Source organism: Urocampus carinirostris, chromosome 20, assembly GCF_059441175.1.
Source record: "Urocampus carinirostris isolate Australia breed hairy pipefish chromosome 20, RoL_Ucar_1.0, whole genome shotgun sequence".
NCBI classification, from domain to species: domain Eukaryota; kingdom Metazoa; phylum Chordata; class Actinopteri; order Syngnathiformes; family Syngnathidae; genus Urocampus; species Urocampus carinirostris.
The window spans coordinates 856,606-877,367 of record NC_142368.1 but is presented as its reverse complement, the minus strand read 5'-3'; the positions used below and the strand labels follow the sequence as shown (position 1 = coordinate 877,367).

At 41.8% G+C, this 20,762-nt stretch overlaps 1 protein-coding gene across 2 annotated transcripts; it reads left to right on the top strand.

Moving 5' to 3' along the window:
• The first annotated feature begins 1,036 nt into the window (after positions 1-1,036).
• katna1 (katanin p60 (ATPase containing) subunit A 1) lies at positions 1,037-18,644 on the top strand. 2 transcript variants are annotated; one of them, XM_088325453.1, is made up of 11 exons: positions 1,037-1,136; positions 3,458-3,620; positions 4,078-4,199; positions 8,660-8,864; positions 8,924-9,039; positions 10,898-11,003; positions 11,060-11,218; positions 11,279-11,405; positions 11,467-11,601; positions 15,794-15,920; positions 17,050-18,644. In XM_088325453.1, exons 2-11 carry the CDS (start codon positions 3,459-3,461, stop codon positions 17,246-17,248), a joined length of 1,458 nt encoding a protein of 485 aa, XP_088181579.1. In that variant the 5' UTR covers positions 1,037-1,136; position 3,458; the 3' UTR covers positions 17,249-18,644. The 2 variants fall into 2 exon arrangements, with proteins under 2 accessions (XP_088181579.1, XP_088181580.1); XM_088325454.1 differs by lacking the exon at positions 1,037-1,136 and adding an exon at positions 3,376-3,397.
• The last annotated feature ends 2,118 nt before the right edge of the window (positions 18,645-20,762 follow it).

Below are 20,762 nucleotides of genomic sequence, written 5' to 3'. Positions count from 1 at the left end.
ATTTACTCTCGTATTATTTCTTTTTAATTTAATTGCAATAATGTGAGCATCCCATTTTTAATGTAAAATTTATTAATCTAATTATCTATTATTATTATTATTAATATTATTTTGTCACTAATTTTGTTGTTAATATTCATTATTGAAAATGCAAATTTTCATGGTCAAAAACAAATGCTAATGCTGCATTTGACGACGGTAGGAATTTTGATATACTTGCATAAAACATCAAAGTATAAACAAATTAAGAAAAAAATATTTGTCTATAGTTAATAATGTGAATTTGTATGATGTATCTGTCATGCTAGGCCACTCTTTCGCCTTATCAAGTTTATTTTATTCACCAAATAAATAATTCTTTCAGCGTCTTTTTTAGTCATTTTCTCGATTGGAGTAAATTAAGTGTCGCGTTTTAGGCTATACGTAGCAGAACGTTTGAAGAATAATTTACATACAAAAATTGTCATTTAAAATGATCGAAAAACGTGCAAAATACGAGGAAAACGTATAAATTGACAGTACTGTATTTTGAAAATACTACATTTCTATGCGGAAAAACAAATCCCAATGCTGCATTTGGTGGTAGTAGAAAATTTGATTTTTTCGCAAAACTGTCGTGAACATACGAGAGATAACTACATTAAAGTAATAAGGATAAATAACAGAATATGCCTGTACTTTCTGTAAATTTATATGTATATACAGTTGTTTTCTTGTTGCCGTTTTCGAGTGACGTCAAATTGTACTTTCAAGATTTTGGTACGTCTTTGGAATGGATCCTAAAATATGCCACTTTTACTAAACGCAGCATCGAGTCACACTTCCGCTTGTGAAACACACCCCCATTTTCCTTAAAACTCTTAAAAAAAAACAAAAAAATGTTCCAAGTTCTAAAATACATACTAGAATTTTCTCAGTACTGATAATAACCTAAAATATTCTTCTTTCATAAACATAAACAACTGACGGTTTTTTTTTTTTCAAGAGGAACTCGCGAAAGGGGCGGGACAACTTTCGCTGCTTTTCTCCACTTCCGGTTGGCGGAACCTAACCGAGTTCAAAGCTTATCGGAACTTGTCATTTGGACTTCACTTTGAGGAAATTCTTCACTTTTTCTTTGTGGTCTCGTCCGAAAAGTTAAGTATCAAACCAAACCAAAAAGAGGTTTTTGTGTGCGGCTGGAAAAAGTTGGGCGAAAGTTCGTCGTCGGCGTTCGAAAAGTTCTGCCGGGTTCGGTTAAAGTGAGCCGGATATTCCAATCTTTCAGTTGAATCTTCTTTATCTCTTTCAGGTGTCAAACGACTAAAATACGATCGAGAAATTGTTTTTGGTGGATATTTGCAGTGACTGAAATAACGTCTGCCCGCGCGTGCATCTTTTAGGTCGGGCGCACAATTTACACAACGTCTTTCAAAACTTTTTCAAGGGAAAAACAAAAAAAACGAAAAAGAGTCCTGCATTTGCATATCATTTTCCAAAGTAGACGCACAGAGAAGACAAATGAAATGAAATGATCTGCGTTTTATATAAGAAACATATGATTAGGAATCAAGCCTAAACCTCAGCTCCAGAAGAAAGAGTCAAAAGAAGCTAACAAAATCTATGACGTTCCAAAACGTAAACGTGTAACCGCCGTGTACCCGTCCCACCAAAGATCCACATTCACGCTGGACTGGATGATGAGCTTTTTATTGCAGTTGCTGCAAATGTATGAGTCACAACACGTGGTAAGCTTCTCAGCTGGCTTTGATCTCTTTGATCTCGTTGACAGCTCACTGTTAGACTGCCTTAAACATATCAAAGAGCTTTCTTTTCAGTTGACATAAAATACATTTTAGAATAGCAACCATCACAATACATGTTGACATCCATTTTAACAAGATACTTTTGAAAATAGATCGTATAGTGTCTTTTTAACGTTGACAATGAGTTCAACATATTTTCTTTAGTCTGAATTTTAACCAACATCATCCTTTTTATATAGATGAGAAAATAGAAATAATGACAATAATGAGTATAAAAACGGGTACAATTTACCTGCAAATGAATGAGTCACAACACGTGGTAAGCTTCTCTGCTGGCTTTGATCTCTTTGATCTCTATAAGGGGAATTAGCATTTTAGCACAACATGCAACGTCCGGCAAAACGAACATAAAAGGCGACAGAAACAAAACAAAAATAAATCCAGACAGCTTGACGACATCAATCACATTTCTGTACATGTTGAGAGATTTGTCAGCTGTGGTTTTAATGTTTAAAATTCACTTTTTTTCGGAGCACCAAAAGATCGGGTTTTACCGTTGGCAGCGCGTTGTAGACTGCCAAAAACCACGCCTTCCGGTCACATGTCAAAAGCCAAAACCAAACTTTACCCCATACCAGCAGGTGGCACTGTTGGACTCATCATTGCAGGACACTTACCAAAAACTATACAACATATTTCAGCAGGATTTTCAATTATATATATATATATATATATATATATATATATATATATTTAATAAAGAAAAAAAAAGTTTCTTTAGTGGTTTTCCATTATCAACCTCTAAAGCGATCAGATCCAACCCTTTTGATTATTTTTTGTGAATAGTTTTCTTTATTTGTGAGCGTTTTTGTGCCTTTAAGTGCATTAAACTTCTTTTTACAGCGATCGGAATCGAAAGAAAACATTTTGTTGATTTTGGGTGAATATTTTTCCGTTTTGGGACATTTTTGTGACTTTAAATTCGGTAAACATGTACAAAATATGAAATAGGATCCAAAATGAAGCTGTTCTAATTTACGTTTTGCCACCTGCAGCTTTTCCATCCATCAGATCAAAAAATATCATTTGTAAAATATTTTTTGTGAATATTTTATTTATTAGTGAAGCAAATTCTGTAACAGGTGTTTTTTTTGTGTTCCACGTCCGCTTTGTCAAAACCAAAATAGGTCCAAACAGGTGATGTACCGCCCTTCTTCGGTGCAAGCTTCGTTTCCTTCTCGTTTGTTGACTCTGGGACTATGTTTACGGCGTCCGCCATGACACTCAATGAGCTCACACGGTGGGTGTGGCATCATGTGGTGCTTGCAAACTTTGAATCGCGTTTATTGGCTGGTGCTATTATTAAAACTTGCCTCCGATTGGTCGGCGCTTTTAAAACTCGAACAGTGACAATTGTGGTTGGCAAAAACTCCATCACTCACTACAGAACTTTGAAAAAACTGCAGTGCTTTGCAGATTCACAACCGCACTACGTTCAAACTTCTGACTTCGGACTGCCGGCCCCCCTACCGCCTTCTTCTTCCTCACCGCCCCCCCAGATCTTTCCACCGCCCCCAGGGGGGTGGCACTGCCCACTTTGGGAACCACTGATTTAGTGGCTCATGATGAGTTTTTGATCAACGATTGTATCGGTTAGTTGTTGCAGCCCTAAAAAGCAACGTAACTGAGGGTCATCCGTGTTTGTCCAACAGGATGAGTCTGCAGGAGATTTTCGACAACATGAAGCTCGCCCGGGAATACGCTCTACTGGGCAACTACACTTCGGCTACCGTTTTTTACCGAGGTCTTCTGGAGCAAATCAAGAGGCACATGTACGCCGTGCCCGACCCTGCCCTCCAACAACGCTGGCACACGGTAAATACATGCCACCCGAGAAATCATGCGGTCCTGCCCAGCCTTTTCATTTACTGTAGGGTTCTCGGACTCGCCCATGATTGTTTGAGACCCCCGTCCTTATATGAAAGTTCAAGGGGCGGTGTGTATTATTTTAGCACTAGGTGTTGCTGTATTCTGCCGTGACACGAGTGTTAAAAGTATAATAGGGTCCGTTGTGAATTACAGTAGACAGTTGACAGAGCGGGAAGGAGACCCGAAGAGAATGCTACTATTAACGCATAGGCACTGGAGGGCTACTGTACTCTTATTTTGACTTTGTATCCTGAAGCACCTTTGTAAAAAGAGGCCAAATTTTCCCCTTTAAGTACTTTGTAACCTGAAACCTTTGTATAAAGAGACATTTGTAAGTAGAGGTACCACTGTATACCTATGCGTTTTTCGTTTTTAAGTTTTTTTTTCTGTCTTCCCGGGTCAGGTGTGGCAAGAAGTCAGCGAGGAGAGCAAACAAGTCCAAGATTTATTGTCCACGCTGGAGAGCGTCCGACCCGTCAAAGTGGTCGAGCCTGACGATTGGCTCCTCAGACCCGTGGAACCCAGGTCAAATATTCAAAACCTATAAACCCAAAGAACGCGTGTTTGAGTTGTATCCCGAGGGCCACATCCGGCCCCCGAGATGGTTTTTCCTACACCTGAGATGATTTCGATCCATGATTGTATCGTACACAAAGGGGGATCCTATTTGTTTTCATCCATCCAGCCATAATCTGTTTCGTTTATCCTCAGTAGGGTCGCGGGGGTCCTGGAGCCCATCTCAGCTATCTTTGGGCAGTGGACAGGGGACACCTTGAGGCGGAGAACCTCACTCACTCATTCCCACCTAGGGACAATTTGGACCGGCCAATTGACTTAACATGCATGTTTTTTAATGTGGGAAGATACCGGAGTGCCCGGAGGTAACCCACGCAAGCACGCTTCTTTGCAAGCTTTGGGAATGTTAAGGGGGTAAGAAGTTGGACTGAACCATCTGACTGTTTTGTCCACGTTCCCATTGTAGCGCCTTATAATCCGGTGCGCCTTTTGTATGTCGAATATAGGACCAAAAACTATTTTTGGGGGGTGCGCCCTACAACCCGGTGCGCCCTATAGTGCGGAAAATACGGTACTCAAGATCTAAAACTCCGATGTCTTGATACATTTACAAACAGGGTTGGGTAGGGTTACTTGAACTGGATGACTTTCAATGACTTTTGGATGACTCCAATAGCAAATATGATCATAAAAGACAAAAGAAACTAAATAGGAATAAAATGACTCCATTTTGTGCAGGCTCGGGGAGTAACGGAATACATGGAACGGCAAAAAGCTGTTTGGATTGATTTTCATTTTGTTTCTGTCGCTTTTTATGTTCGTTTTGCCGGAAATCAAAGAGATCAAAGCCAGGAGAGAAAGCTTACCACGTGTTGTGAGTCATCATTTTATTCCTATTTAGTTTCTTTTGTCTTTTATGATCATATTTGCTATTGGAGTCATCCAAAAGTCATTGAAAGTCATCCAGTTCAAGTAACCCTACCCAACCCTGTTTACAAACAAGTTTAAAAATCTCTTATGTAAATCGTAAAAATGTGTGACAGACGTTCACCTCGCCATGTTGTTTCTCCTCTGTGTTTTGGAGAGTCATCCATCGTATTTCGTTTACAGCGGTTCAGTTGTTGCAAAATTGCTCTTAGGTGTATTTTTCTTTTATCGTCAGCCATTTTTGTTTCCATAAAAATATGGTCACATGAGGATCGATGAGTGGATGGGGGATTACTGTACTGATTACATTAGCGGGTCATTTTTAATTAGGCAAATGGTTCAGTCCCCAGTTTCATTTTTACCTCCCACGAATTTCAACATTTTTTGTGCCCTATATGTGTATATATTGAAGTGTCAGATACATTTGTGGCACTGCCAAATCCATGATTCTTCTTTGAAAGGTCCTGGAGAAATGCAAAAATTGGCTTTGAAAGTCCTTTAAAAAGTGCTTGAATTTGGCCATGAAAAGGTGTTTTGCGTCTCCGGGGACGTTTGTTTTTGGTTTTTGGTTTCCTTTGCCTTCCCATAAGCGCATGTGGGTAGGAGGCACTTTTCTGTGTATGCACACAAATAATAAGAAACGGCAAACCGGAGTCAGTAGTGGGAAATTCTTGGTTTGTATTCAGAAGCACGTCTTTTGTCCTCTATGTCAACATTGTATGCAAGTGTTTACACGTGGCACCCCAGGGTAAAACTTATTAAATAGAATAGAATAGAATCTACCTTTATTGTCGTTGTTAATAATAATAATAATAATAATAATTTCCTTGTATTGTCATTCTGTGTAACAATGTACACAGAACGAAATGTCGATTGCACCTGACCCGTTGTAGCGAGCCGATGCAGCCGCAGCCAACAGAGGGCGCTGCCGACCACTTTTTAAGTCTTAGGAATGACTCGGCCGGGGCGCGAACCACCGACCTCCCAGTCTCAAAGCGGGCGCCTTACCATCTAGGCTACTGAGCTGGTTACAAAATGGGTTAACATATTGTGACAACGAAATTGGGCATGACACTCCAGTTTCACACCTTCACAGTGAGGTAAAAAAAACAAGAAGATAAAGGAACAGAGAAGATAAGGTTATAAAACAAGGAGGATAAGGCTATAGCTATAATTGACATGATATTTACACAAGAGATGTCGGCATGTAGGACGTTACATACAGTTGGTATCGTAAGGGTTGTGCAATTTTGCATTTGGTGCAAAAGTCATCATAGTGCAGAAAAAAAATGGTCATCATTGTGCAAGGTGAGCAGTAAACATAGTGCAGTCAACATGTGCAAGAACATAGACGTGAGTACCATTTTACATTTGTGTGAGGTAGAGTTTTTCAGTTTTTTGTGCGGTGTCTGTTAAGGGTGGTAATGGCAGCGGGGAAGAAACTGTCTCTGAGTTTGTTTTTGCTTTGTGCGACCTGTAGCGCTTGCCGGAAGGCAGCAGGTCGAAGAGGCGGTGGCCGGGTTGAGAAAAGTCCTCGGTGATGTTTTCTGCTCTGCTGAGGTAGCGAGAGCAGGCAATGTCCTCCAGACTGGGCAGAGAGCAACCGACGATTTTCTGGGCTGTTTTGATGACCCTCTGGAGCTTTTTCCTGTCTGCTGCTGTGCACCCAGCATACCACACCGTAATGCAGTATGTTAGAATGCTCTCCACTGTGGTTTTGTAAAAGGACACCTGCAGCTGCTGTTTTAGATGATTTTTCCTGAGCACTCTCAGGAAATGCAGTCGCGGCTGGGCCTTCCCTACCACCGCTCTGGTGTTTGCAGACCAGGAGAGGTCGTCGAAGATGTGCACACCCAGAAATTTGAAGGAGTGGACTCTCTCTACCCACTCTCGCCTTTTTAGCTTCTACGCTAGGCCTCCCCGAGTGCCTCGTTTTTGCTTACGTTCCCTCCGCCGTCTCCGTAGCTTGTCGGGCGGGCAGATCACCCAGGGAGATCCCGGTGGTCTTCGTATGTCCTTTGAGATGTTGTTGTTGGTGTTGTAGTCGTGAAATGAGTCAAAGTCTAATCTTAGACCCAGGTTAATAAGTTCCTGGCGACTTAAAGTGATAGTTGCCGAGCAAGTATTTATCAAAGAAAAGATGAGAGATAAAAGAACACTAAAAGTAAAAAAATTTACTGGAGAGACACGTGAAGCTGCTGCGCACGGGCGCGCCGCCATCTTGAAAAGACTTTGAAGAGAAAAAAAAGAATTAAGACTATCAGGATAAATGGCAAAAAAGGAAAATAATTCAAACATAGTGCTTAAAAAAACCTAAGTTGGAATCAAAAAGCATTTAATAGTGCATTGTAACAATGGTGCATTGAAAAGGGTTCCTACGGGTGCTTGAAATCCTTGAAAATGCTTGAATTTTAATGTTCAAGATAAGGAAAATGTTTGCTTTTTGGGTGAAGTGCTTGAAAATGCTTGAAATTGTTGCCATTGCCATGTTTCTTGGCAGTCTGTCTCTATATACCACTTTCAAAAAGTGCATGAAAATGACGTTGACACGCATGCTCCGGTGGCTTGTCATGATGGTGTTTTCATATGCAGTGTCACCTCCCCCTACTGGGCGCACCCATGAGGACTGCTCAATTTAGAAAACTCTGTTGGCTCGGCTCACTGAGCATTGCTGGCTGTTTTTCCCAAACAGCTCCTCCAGATGTTTTTTGTTTTCTTTTAAAGATAATGATAAAACACGATGCACCAAATTTTTTAGTAATTAGTCTAGACGCAATCTTTTGCAGGGATCCCTAAAAAACACATGAAATATATATTAAAATATTCACAGATAAAAGTATAGAATACGAAACACTTTTAGCTTTTTACACACTGACCAGATTTAAAGTCATTTTTGATTTGGCAGCAAACACACAGCAAATGCTATCACGGGTCAAATCAGTGTGTTTCTCTTTGTGTCGGGTGGGCACGACTGTCTTTGTGCACGACTGTGATTGGTTGCTGGACGCTGTCAGTCAAACAGCCATGGGGGGGCGCACAACTCAGATGTGTCCACCAAAACAAACTTTAAAGCACAGCGATATATTGTATTTTAGTGGCTTGTTTAAAAAAAGTCAGAAAGCCTTTTCCATTTTTTTAAGTATATTTGACTTGAAGCTGCGTGTCCATTGTTGAAGCAGAATGGCAGAATTTATGTCAGTTTACAGCGGCACCGTGACACAAAAATATCTCGATCATGGATAGGAACTACAAAGTATGTGCTAGGAGTAGGACAGGGCCTTTGTTTCAGTCATCAAAGCCAACAAAAAAACGCTGGATTTCTTCGGTTAAAGGTCCTGGAAAATTAAAAAAAATGGCCTTGAAAGTGCTTGAATTTGGTTATGAAAAAAGTGTACGAACCCTGTACTATAGAAACCATATTTAAAGAATCTTATCTCTTCGTAGCACATCTTTTCCAATTTGTAAACTATTTTTGGAAAAGTGCTTGAAAAGTGCTTGAATTTGATAAAGGTGTTTGAACCCTGCATCTTTTTGTTTGTCAGGCATTCGCCGCTCCCCGTCAGGCGTCCGGCAAACCCGCCCAAAGAAAGCAAAGCGGCCAACAACCGTCTGAGCGCCGCGATCAAGGCCCAACAACGGCCGTTTTCTCGGGGGTCCAACGGAGACCGCAACGGGGACCGGCAAAAAGCCCCCAAGCCCAGGAGCAAAGAAGCCAGGGAGGCTGCCGCCAAAGCCAAGGACGACAAGGTGCTGCCACCGCCCCTGCCCACTTTTCCAAAACGCCGACGTTTTTCTGGGTTTCGCAGGGCAAAAACGACGGCCAGGAAAAGGAAGTCAAAAAGTTTGACGGCGCGGGATACGACAAAGACCTGGTGGAGGCGCTAGAGCGAGACATCATTTCTCAGAATCCCAACGTCAAGTGGTAGGACACAGGATTCTATAAAATTGAGCTTTAGATGCTTAGTCTGTATTTTCCGCATTATAAGGTGCACTGTGTTATAAAAATGTTCTTTTGTGATCTATTTATCATATAAGCCACGCTGGACTATAAGCCGCATGGAATTCAAATGACAGTAGGTGCTAGGGTTGCATTTAATTTCAAAGGATCTATTTCAAAGAACATAAATTAACATTATTGAAATGAATTCATTTATAAATATTTACCATTCTGTCCGCTCCAAAGTGTCCTCTTTTTTTAGACTGTGTAAAGTAGGCTTAAACGTATTTACTCAAGGTGTGTAATTCTAATCAGTTTGATGTTCCTTTTGGCAGTCTCCTAGTCTTCCTGTCTTTGTTTGAAGGTGTTGGTACTTATCCAGGGGGTTGGTCTTTTGTCTTTGTCTCAACATACCAGTACTTTTCCATGTCTTGTGATCTCAGTGAAACATAGAAGCAGACGGGGGATCACCGAGATTGAGGGAGAGGGTATGGAAAGAGCTCATATCCCCGGCTAAAAATCTTAAGTCTTTGCCTGGTGCATTTTCCATCGTTAGCCAATGTTTCTAGCTCACCCACACGTCCGAGGTCTCTTTTAGGCCCCACAACTGCTAGACGACTAAAAAATAACAAAATAAATATTTGCAACAAGCACTCGAAAGTCGGTCTCCAAGTTCTGCGTTTCCCCTTAGATAAGAAACATGTTCACCGAAAGCATAAACATTTCAAAAAACGCAAACTATTGAATAAAAAGCTCTCAAATAACTGGATTATCAAGTGCACTTTAAAAAAATCTGGCCAATTTAGTTTTTTTAGGTGTGCCTTATGTTCCAGAAAATACGTTAATCGGTCTTTTGCGACGAAAACAATGTGCAGAGGGAAATATTTTTGAGATTATTTTTGTCTATTTATGCTTTTTGTTTTGGCTAAATCATCGACAAAAACATGTTTTGATGTTCTGATTACTTAAAAAGTTAGAGTAAGTCAATTAGTAGGACAGGCCTACATATCTGTCTTCAATGAGGAAATCATATGCTAGCTAGCTAGCGTTTCAAATCTGGCACATTTACTCTACAGTTGCGACACTTTAAATTAATTTTTGGCGTCACAATACGTACACAAATATATTGATAAACCTGCAGTATATGATGTTGGTTATGGTATCGATCTAGGAAAGGTTAGGGAAAAAACGATAATACAAATGTAGCGTTTACCAAATTGTTCGAATAAGTTATCTGACTCCATGAACCAAACACAAACTTCATTCTCCTAACAATGCATGCTCGTTTCTTTTTGGGAAAAGATGGACAAGAATAGCCGATGTTTTCACACAGGGGCAGATTTATTTTCTTAAAGAATTTAACCAAGTGAATTCCATCGAATTTCACCGAATTATTGTCGAATTAGTCTAATTAGTCTTCGTCGAGCCTCCCCCATGGGCGGGCCAGGAACCCCCCACGTGGCCCCCACCTCGTCTGACCTGTGCGTCACGAAGGCCTCCCCCCATGGGGCGAGTCTGGTGCCAGCTTCACCACCTCCTCGCCGAAAGGCGCCGCCATGTCTAAAGGAAACTCATATCAGCTCAAAACAATGCCAAATGTTTATCAAAACGAGGCCTATTTCCCTCGAAATTCCCCAGCCAAAACACTCCACCCTCGGAACAGCGCGACCTGTCATCGAACTTCAGCCTCCTCTGTGAAAAATCTTCATTGCATTCAATAACTGTAATTTGTAAAATCCCTTATAGTCAATTAAATAAAAAATCCTTCAAAAAGCACATCTTAAAAATGCCTGGTTTAGAGATTTTCACATTCATTGTGTTTCCGCCCGATCTTATTTTGAAGGGCCGACATCGCCGACCTGGAGGACGCCAAAAAACTCCTGAAAGAAGCCGTGGTGCTTCCCATGTGGATGCCCGCCTTCTTCAAGGGCATCCGGCGACCGTGGAAGGTATTTTCTGCGTCCGGCTGCGTCGCCGACGGCTGTAATCCCGCCTCCGTCCACAGGGGGTGCTGATGGTGGGGCCCCCCGGCACGGGCAAGACCCTCCTGGCCAAAGCGGTGGCCACGGAATGCCGGACCACCTTCTTCAACGTTTCCTCGTCCACGCTCACCTCCAAATACCGAGGCGAGTCGGAGAAGTTGGTGCGGCTGCTCTTCGAGATGGTAAGGCAGACGTTTTGTTTTTTTTCTCCCTGCCGTAAACCCCGCACCCCCGTTCCCCAGGCTCGTTTTTACGCCCCCACCACCATCTTCATCGACGAGATCGACTCCATGTGCAGCCGGCGAGGAACGTCGGAGGAACACGAAGCCAGTCGGAGGGTGAAGGCCGAGCTGCTGGTGCAGATGGACGGTACGGACCCAAATGGGAGATCGAAGTCCCGTACGGAGTTTAAAGGGGTTTTGCGGCGCAGGCGTGGGCGGAGCCTCGGAAAACGAGGACCCTTCCAAGATGGTGATGGTCCTGGCCGCCACCAACTTCCCCTGGGACATCGACGAGGCCCTCCGCCGACGTTTGGAGAAAAGGATCTACATCCCCCTTCCCTCTGGTAAAATTCCCTCCTGGTGCAAACATTTGTTTCGGTTGCTAATTCAGCTAATGAGTACTTTTGAAGTTATGACTTTGAATGAATGATTGAATGAATGAAAACTTTATTTCTCATCTCATTAGCCGTAGCGCTTCTCCTCATTAGGGTCGCGGGGGGGCTGGAGCCCATCCCAGCCATCTCCGGGCAGTGGGCAGGGGACACCCTGAACTGGTTGCCAGCCAATCGCAGGGCACACAGGGACAGACAACTCACTCGCTCATTCACACCTAGGGACAATTTGGACCGGCCAATTCACCTAAAATGCATGTTTTTGGAATGTGGGAGGAAACCGGAGTGCCCGGAGGAAACCCACGCAAGCACGGGGAGAACGTACAAACTCCGCACAGGAAGTCTGGAGCTGGATTTGAACCCGCGACAGGTTCCCATGACATGAACTGTGCCGCACAAGCGCTAACCACTGCGCCGCCATGCTGCCCCGAAAACTTTATTTGAACATTAAAATAAAAAACAGAACAAAAACAACGACTGAACAACAAAATAATGTAGCGTTTACCAAATTGTTCGAATGAGTTATCTGACTCCATTCACCAAACGCAAACTTTATTCTCCTAACGATGCATGCTCGTTTCTTAATTTAGGGAAAATATTGACAAGAGACCGGCATTTCCACACGGGGGCAGATTTATTTTCATAAAGTATTTTACTAAGTGAATTCCATTGAATTTAGACGAATTATTGTCAAATTAGTCTAGTCTTCTTCGAGCCTCCCTCTCATCCTCGATCTGATCTCTCGTCTCTGCTCTCTCTCTTCTTCCGTCTTACGTCTTTTTCACACGTCAGGGCATCGGCCACCCCCATGGGCGTGCTGACTCCTCCCCTGGGGCGGGTCAGGTGCCAGCTTCACCTCCTCCTCGCCGAAAGGCGCCGCCATGTCTAAGAAACTCACAAGAAAGTTTATCAGAACACTTGTCTCCTTTTCCCGCGTCAGCCCTTGTCCCCGTTCTTGTTGTTTTTCTGTAAACATCATTCTTGTCCAGGGTTGGGTAGGGTTACTTGAACTTGATTACTTTCAATGACTTTTGGATGACTCCAATACCAAATATGCTCATAAAAGACAAAAGAAACGAAATATGAATCAAATGATGACTCACAACACGTGGTAAGCTTTCTCTCCTGGCTTTGATTTCCGGCAAAACGAACATCAAATGCGACAGAAACAAAATGAAAATCAATCCAAACAGCTTGCCGACATCATTTTTGTCCCTTTCTCTCTTTCTTTGTCCCATCCTCTCTTCTTTGCTCTCCCTCTTATTTCTCTCTCTTGAATCTACTACTAGAATGTTTGTTCTATCATGTGGCCCCCGAGTTGACACCCCTGCTCTAGACCCAGTTCTCAACCTTAACTAGATAGATAGATAGATAGATAGATACTTTCTTCATCCCCGCAGTGAAATTGACATTTCCAGCAGCATCCCTGAGCTGAGAACAATACAATAATAAAGCCAAAAGAATACAATATACAAATACCCAGTGTGACGTGCAAATGCCCACTGTAGCGTGTTATATAGAATATCTAAATAGTGCTACACAGAATACATATTGCAATCAAATTCGGTAATATGCAATGTAGGGGGTGTGGTTTAATGTGGGCTTTTACTCCCCCGGGTGGAGTTAAAGAGCCTCATGGCATGAGGAAGAAAAGATCTGCTCTTCTGTTTGGAGATGATGCTGTGTAGTGGATGCGATGGATTGTCCACGATTGACCGCAGCTTTTCCAGTGCCCGTCTCTCAGCTCCAGTTGTCAGGCTGTCCAGCTCTTTGCCCACAAGAGAGCTCGCTTTCCTAGCCAGTTTATTGAGACGAGAGGCATCCTTCTTCTTGACGCTGCCTCCCCGACACGCTGTCGCATAGAAGAGGGCGCTTGCCACAACAGTCTCATAGAATATTTTCAGGAGCTTTTTGCAGATGTTGAAGGAGGCCAGCCTTCTGAGGAAGTCAAGTCGGCTTTGCCCTTTCCTACATAGAGCTTCTGTGTTGGCAGTCCAGTCCAGTTTGTTGTCCAGCTGCACACCCAGGTATTTGGAGGTCTGGACAAATTCCACTCATTCTCCTTTGATGGTTACAGGAACCGGGTGAGTTCTGGTTCTCCTGAAGTCCACCACCATCTCCCTGGTTGCAACGCTACCCCTACCACTCTTAACCGTACCCTAACTCCTAACCCCATGAGGCGCTAGCCCTAAATACCCTAGTCCTAAATATGTGCCCAGCAGCACCTCAAATCTACCCGACGCGCCGGCCGAGCATCGGTTCCCCCTCCGTCCCGTCCACCTTCGGCCCCATCTTTTCCTTTTTCGCGCAGAGTTTCTGTCGACGAGCGCTAATCCCCACGGAATTAACGAGGGGGGATTTATTTCAGCGGGGGCTTTTGTAAGCAAGAATTAGCGCTCCACGGTGGAATTTGGAATCCAATTCTGATGGGAAATAAGGCGGCGCTTAAGCCAATTCTGGAGCAAATCCGGTCTCGCGGAGCGTGGACTTTAAATCTAGCTGAGAAACTCATCCAAATATGTCGGTACTTTTCATTTTCGCCAGGGGTGGGGAATATTTTTGAGCCGTGAAAGCAAAAATATTTGCAAGAGGCACAGCATTTGAAGACAAAATTCAACAATCGCGCCAATCCCGATAAAAGCTAATTCTTCAGCACATTTTGTTTCACTGCGTGACGTTTGATGATATGATCATACGCAGGGGTCGGAAACCTATGACACTGCTGGCACGCGAGCGCACGGCAAACTAATAATGATAAGACTTTAAAAATGCGCATTTTTTTTACCTGAAATGTAGACATTTTCAGTTGCGCGCTGTGTTGTTTAGTGGCTTTACGGTAGCGCCCCTCCTCCTCTGCTTGGTGTGTGAGTGGGTGTCTGCGCCGCGCCTCGCAGAGGAGGATTCATGACGGGTCCTCCAGTGAAAAAATCTCGTTCTTTTCTTTCAACGTGGACAAATGACTGGGGTTTTGTGCCAAAAATGACCATGCTGTTTTGTGCATGATGCCTCGAGAGCGTTGAACCTCGCGCAGCAAGTGTTAAACGTCATTACGAGACGAAACATGAACACGAATTCAAAGATAAGTCTGACACGCTGTGTCCAGGTACGGCCAACAAACGCAGACCCTGAAAACCGTTGTCACTGCTAAAAACACCACCACTGAAGCAGGCTATCACGTTGCTCACTGCATAGCAAAGCACGGAAAACCATTTACTGATGGCGAATATTTAAAAGAAGCGTGTGTGTGCGTGCCTTCTGCTTTGCTTCTGTTGTATTAAGTTTTGATATTTTCTGCAACAAGATATCGTTGGATGAATGGTATGCTAGCTGACCATAGCACTTGTTTTTTGATTGTAGTTCATTATTGATGAAGAATGGTTGCTTCTGGTTACTTCTTGTGGTAAAAAGTGGAAGTCATGGATGTCTACAGGCCCTCCACGTGTTGCTCACATCCATTTCTTAGTTTATTGATGAACAAAAATAGTGGAAGATGAATAATACTGCCAGAGCCTGTGTCCCGTATCAATATAAATATACCACTTCAAATTGGTCTCCCTCCCGCAGTTACTTATGAGCGGTGAGGCTCATTTGGACCTTTTATCCTAAATCATGGTTTCTAAACAAGGTGTAAGCAGAGTTCTTTAGTAAATATGTCACAAAATACTGCAAACGAGGATACAGAAGAATTTACCTTCGGACTTTGTTTAGCTCCGCCCATTATTCCGCTCATCCAATCAAATCGCTCTATTACTCTAGGTGCTTCGCTATAGCTTTTGGCTAAAAAGTTTGATTTGGGTTAAGGTTTATTCTGTGTCTTTTCATCTTAAAGTGTCTTGAGAGTTTAGGATTATGAAGCGATTTTCAGCCAAAAGGGGGTCTTTTGGTGTGACACCTGGACTGTAAACTGTAGTTAAAATTTTGTCTTTTAATATATCAGACGGAACCTTCTGGCTTTACATTTGCGACATTTGGCCCTACTTTTAAAATACATGAAATAATTGCGCGGTTTCTATTTTATCTCTGAGCCGTATGTACTCGTGAAAAGAGCCATATGTGGCTGGCGAGCCGTATTTTTCCAACCCTTGCTCTAAGCTCTCAGGGTGCTTAATTTCTGTTTTTTTTTTTTTTGACTTGGTCTGACCAGGACCAGGTAGGGTGGAGCTGCTCCGGATCAACCTGAAAGAGTTGGAGCTGGCCGAGGACGTGGATTTGGACGGGATCGCCCGGCAAACGGAGGGCTACTCGGGGGCCGACATCACCAACGTCTGCAGGTATTTTCTACACTAAATGAACAAACTATGAGGCGCACCTGAAAACTCTGGATCGGCTCCGAATTTTGCAAGGCAGGGGTGTCGATTGCCCTCCGTGACATGATGGTTTGAGGCCCCCGCCTTAGTATGAAAATTAAAGGGACAGTGTGTATTATTTTCCCACGAGACGTCGCCGTATTCTGTCGTGCCGCCAAAAACGAGTGCTAAGAGCACAAAACACAGAGACTCAAAGTGCCTGAAACGCACTGTATTGCTTTTAAAAAGAAGATAAAGGACAAAAATAAATGAAAAGGACCAAAAAAAAGAAATAAGTAAAGATTAAACCGGAATAAGACAAAAAGTCAAGTCAAGTCCTGTTTATTTTTTTGGCCCTTAATCACAAAGATTTATTTATGTACCCAGCACTTATAAAAGTAGTGTACTTTATAAACGTTTTTACTGTCAAATTATAATATTGTTGATTTACTGCAAAGCTTCATGAATTAAGGACCCAATCCACTTCATTTTTCATAAGTTTGCCGCCATCATGTGGACGTTATTGAAAACTGCACTTACCTACTGCTTCTGTCCTACAGAACCCACACTGTATCTTTTGAAAATTAAATATTTTTTAGAGACAAGGCGCCACGAAGGAGTGCTTAAGAAGAAAAGAAAAAAAATTGAGAAAGTCGGAAAAAATTGCATTTCGATTTCGTTTGTATTTTTTCTCTTTAATTCCTTTATTTTATTTTATTTTCCTTTTCATTTACACTTGAAAAGCCAGCTCAGTTCAAAAAAAGAAAAACACGTGGAGGCTATATGGTGGCTTCCAAGGGCACTCGGTCACCTGCTTTCACCCAGGCCATTACAACAGAAGGTCCCCAGAGACTTCTTGCCATGGTGTGCCATTTTGGGAGTTTCGGTGACCAGTATAACAGAGTGTACTACAAATTGAACCCACCTGAGACCTAATAGGAGTAACAAGTGACATGTATTTCGGAGGAACAGTGGCAAGCAGAAAAGTGAGGGGTGTATTCCTTTTGGTGATCTACTTTATATAAAACAAAGTACCATTTTTTTTTTTGTATTGTAGAAAATCAGCTATTTTTGAGGTATTGACCGGCATGTGTGTCCCGCCCAACTTCTTTAGGGACGCCTCGCTGATGGCCATGAGGCGGCGGATCGAAGGTCTGACCCCGGAAGAGATCCGCAACCTCTCCCGGGACGAGATGCACATGCCCACCACCATGGCCGACTTCCAAACCTCCCTGAAGAAAGTATCCAAGTCGGTATCGGCCGCCGATCTGGAGAAATACCAAAAGTGGATCCAGGAGTTCGGTTCCTGCTGAAAAACCGGACCTGGAAACTGACCCGGTGTCCGTCCTCGGTTTGGCGAAAAGTGGCAACCGGATTACAAATACAGTAAGATTAGAAGGGTACCTCAGAAATACCCATGTACTACAAAAATCCTTGTACAGAGATACTAGCAAAAATCCTACTACAATAAAAGTACAAAACAAAATATCAAATGAGTAGCTTAAAACTGGGACCGCATGAATTGGTTTGCTGTAATTCTGAAATGAAAATACCAAATACAACTACAGTAATACTACATCTATAAAATAACATTTATACCACAAAAATACTCCACAAATCCTCATACAGAAATACTACAAAAATAAAACCACAGTAATGGTACAAAACTTATCAAAAATGAAATGCTTAAAACAGGGACCTACAATGATTTTGCCTTTATTCTGAAAAGGAAAAAACACTACAAAAAACAATTAGAGTAATACTACAAAAATCTACAGTAGTACTACAAAATTACTACAGCAATACTGCCAAAATCCTACTACACAAAGACTAAAAAAAATACAACTACAGTAATACCACAAAAATCCTAGACTACAATAATACAACTACTGAAATGTTATAAAAAATAATACTATGGAAATACTACCAAAACCTTGCTATAAAAATACAGTACTACAAAATGACTAGAGAAGTACAGTACTACAGAAATATCAATATCCTACTTCAAAAATACAAAAATTCTACAGTAATACTACAACAATAATACAATGGAAATACTACAAACTTCTTGCTACAAAAATACAATAATACTACAAAATGACAACAGAAATACTAGAAAAATACAACTACAGTAATGCCACAAAAATAGTACAAAAATCCTACAATAATACAACTACTGAAATTTTACAAAAAATACTATGTAAATACTACCAAAATCTTGCTATAAAAACACAGTACTACAAAATGACTAGAGAAGTACAGTACTACAGAAATATGACCAATATCCTACTACAGAAATACTACGAAAATACAAGGACAAAAATACAAAACTTCTACAGTAATACTACAACAATAATACAATGGAAATACTACAAACTTCTTGCCACAAAAATACAATAATACTACAAAATGACTACAGAAATACTAGAAAAATATAACAACAAAAATGCAATAACTATACGGTAATACAACAATATTACCATGGAAATACTACAAACTTCTTGCTACAAAAATACAAATACAATAATACTACAAAATGACTACAGAAATACTAGAAAAATACAACTACAGTAATGCCACAGAAATATTACCAATATCCTACTACAGAAATACTACGAAAATACAAGGACAAAAATACAAAACTTCTACAGTAATACTAAAACAATAATACAATGGAAATACTACAAACTTCTTGCTACAATAATACAATAATACAGGGATGTGATTTGACCAAAGTGAAATTATCTGAAAATTAGCGAGGGGGGGGGGGGGGGGGGTGATTGCTAGCTGGGGGGGGGGGGGGGGGGAACCAGGTAGGACCAGGGCAGTAAAAAGTACAATAAGTATAGGCCCTACAGTAAAGTGTTGGTGTAATGTACACATGAAAATCTATTATTGTAATTGTTAAATATTTATGGCCATTTTTATTACGTTATAATATTTTCGAAAAAAATGGGAAAACTGTCAAATAAATTTGAAAAGTTTACCACCTACCTCAAAATTCACGACTCTATCAGCAACTGGTACAGGTTGTTGGGGTGGATCACGTCTCTTTATTACCGCTTCCGATTGTGATGTCAATAAGGGATGGAGGCCGTAAAGTTTTGGAGTTTTCGTTTGGGCACCGAAACTTCCAGCGATGGAATAATTTGTCGTTCTTGACTGGAGTTCTTTCACGTGTTTTTTGCTCTTTGCGTGACTTTCAAGAGCTTTGAAACCTCTCCCACCATAGTCGATGGTATCATGACACCAAATGCAAAGTGCTTTCCCGGCACGATCGATCTTCCGAATAAAGTCATTGAACAAATTCGTCACAGTCTTCTTTCCAACATTCGTAGATAATTCCTTCTCCAACCAGTCCCATCGAAACTTGTTTTTTACAATCTTATCAATTTCTTTAGCTCGCGGAGCATCTTTGCGTTCGATCACGGACATCTTTCTTTAAACACCCGGCAAAAACGTGTGAGAAATGAACAATGGCACACTCCTATAACAAGCGCGTTTATTGGTCAACACGAGACTTCAACCAATCGCAAGTACGTTTCATTTCAGTTACGGAAACACTCAAATGGCATGCTGTCGAGACGAAATCGTTTTTTTTTACCAATTAAAACACCGGAAATTTTAAAATTTTATTTTTGGAGATAAAAAAAGCGGAATTCCGCGAATTAGCGGAAAAATCACATCCCTGGTTAGGGATACAGTTAAGGTTAGTGTTAGATCACAGTAGGGTTAGGGTTACGGCTAGGGTTAGCTTACAGTAGGGTTGAGGTAAGGCTCAACTTACAGTAGGGTTAGGGTAAGGGTTAAGTTTAGGCTTAGAATGAGGTTTCGGGTTAGCTTACAGAGGTTTAGGAGTAGGGATACGATTAGGGTTGCGGCTAGAGTTAGGGTTAAGGTTAGGTTACACTTTTGCCCCCCCAAAGCTCCTGGGTTTTAAGCAATTTACTTGTCCAAAACCATGCTTAAATTAATAATTTAACATCTTTAGAAGATTTAAATAACAAAATAATATGCCCACATACCTGATTTTTTTGGTAAATACTGCAAGGTCAGTTCAAATGCAGTTCAGTCCCTGCAGCCTGTGCAACGATGCGGCCAATTAATGCAATTTTTCTAACGGCCGCCAGGGTGCGCCAGAGCAATAAAGGAAAGAGAGAGACAGTCGGATTTGTTGGCTACGCAAGTGAAAAAGTCGGAATTCCGACTACAGTCGGAACAATCACATTCCTGGGAAATGACGCGGGACGACGTGGTTACACGTGGGTAGGACGCGAAATTTCAGCGGGTCATCGTGGGTGGAGCAGTCATAGCATGTTCTGCGCCTGTATCGCGGTGTTATTACGTGAAATTAACGTGTTACGCGTGCGACGGCCTTTCTCCACGTATATACAGCGCCATTTGCCGAGCGCACGTCAGTTGGACACGGATCCCCGTCACCGCAGTGACCTCGTCTTAATCCGTTTTTATTTCTTGACATTTCTTTTCATTTCGTAACAAGATCATAAAAAAATTGAAAAACTATTACAATAATAACATATCGGCTTCTTCGGTGCCATAGCTTGAAATCTTGATCTTCACGGGACTGTGTCTCGAGCGGTTAGGATTTCTACAGCCCGGTGTTATGCCGAGATTTGCATCCCCTCGCTACTATCTCACTTTTAGGGAATGTATTCCGTCTTTGTTTGAGTTGCGACGTCATCAAACGGTAATGCGCACCGTATATAAATCACTGTTGAGAACTGTTACGCACTCTACCGTCAAGCTTATTATGCAGAAATAAGCTTGATGTTAGAGTGCATAATAATAATAATAATAATAATAATT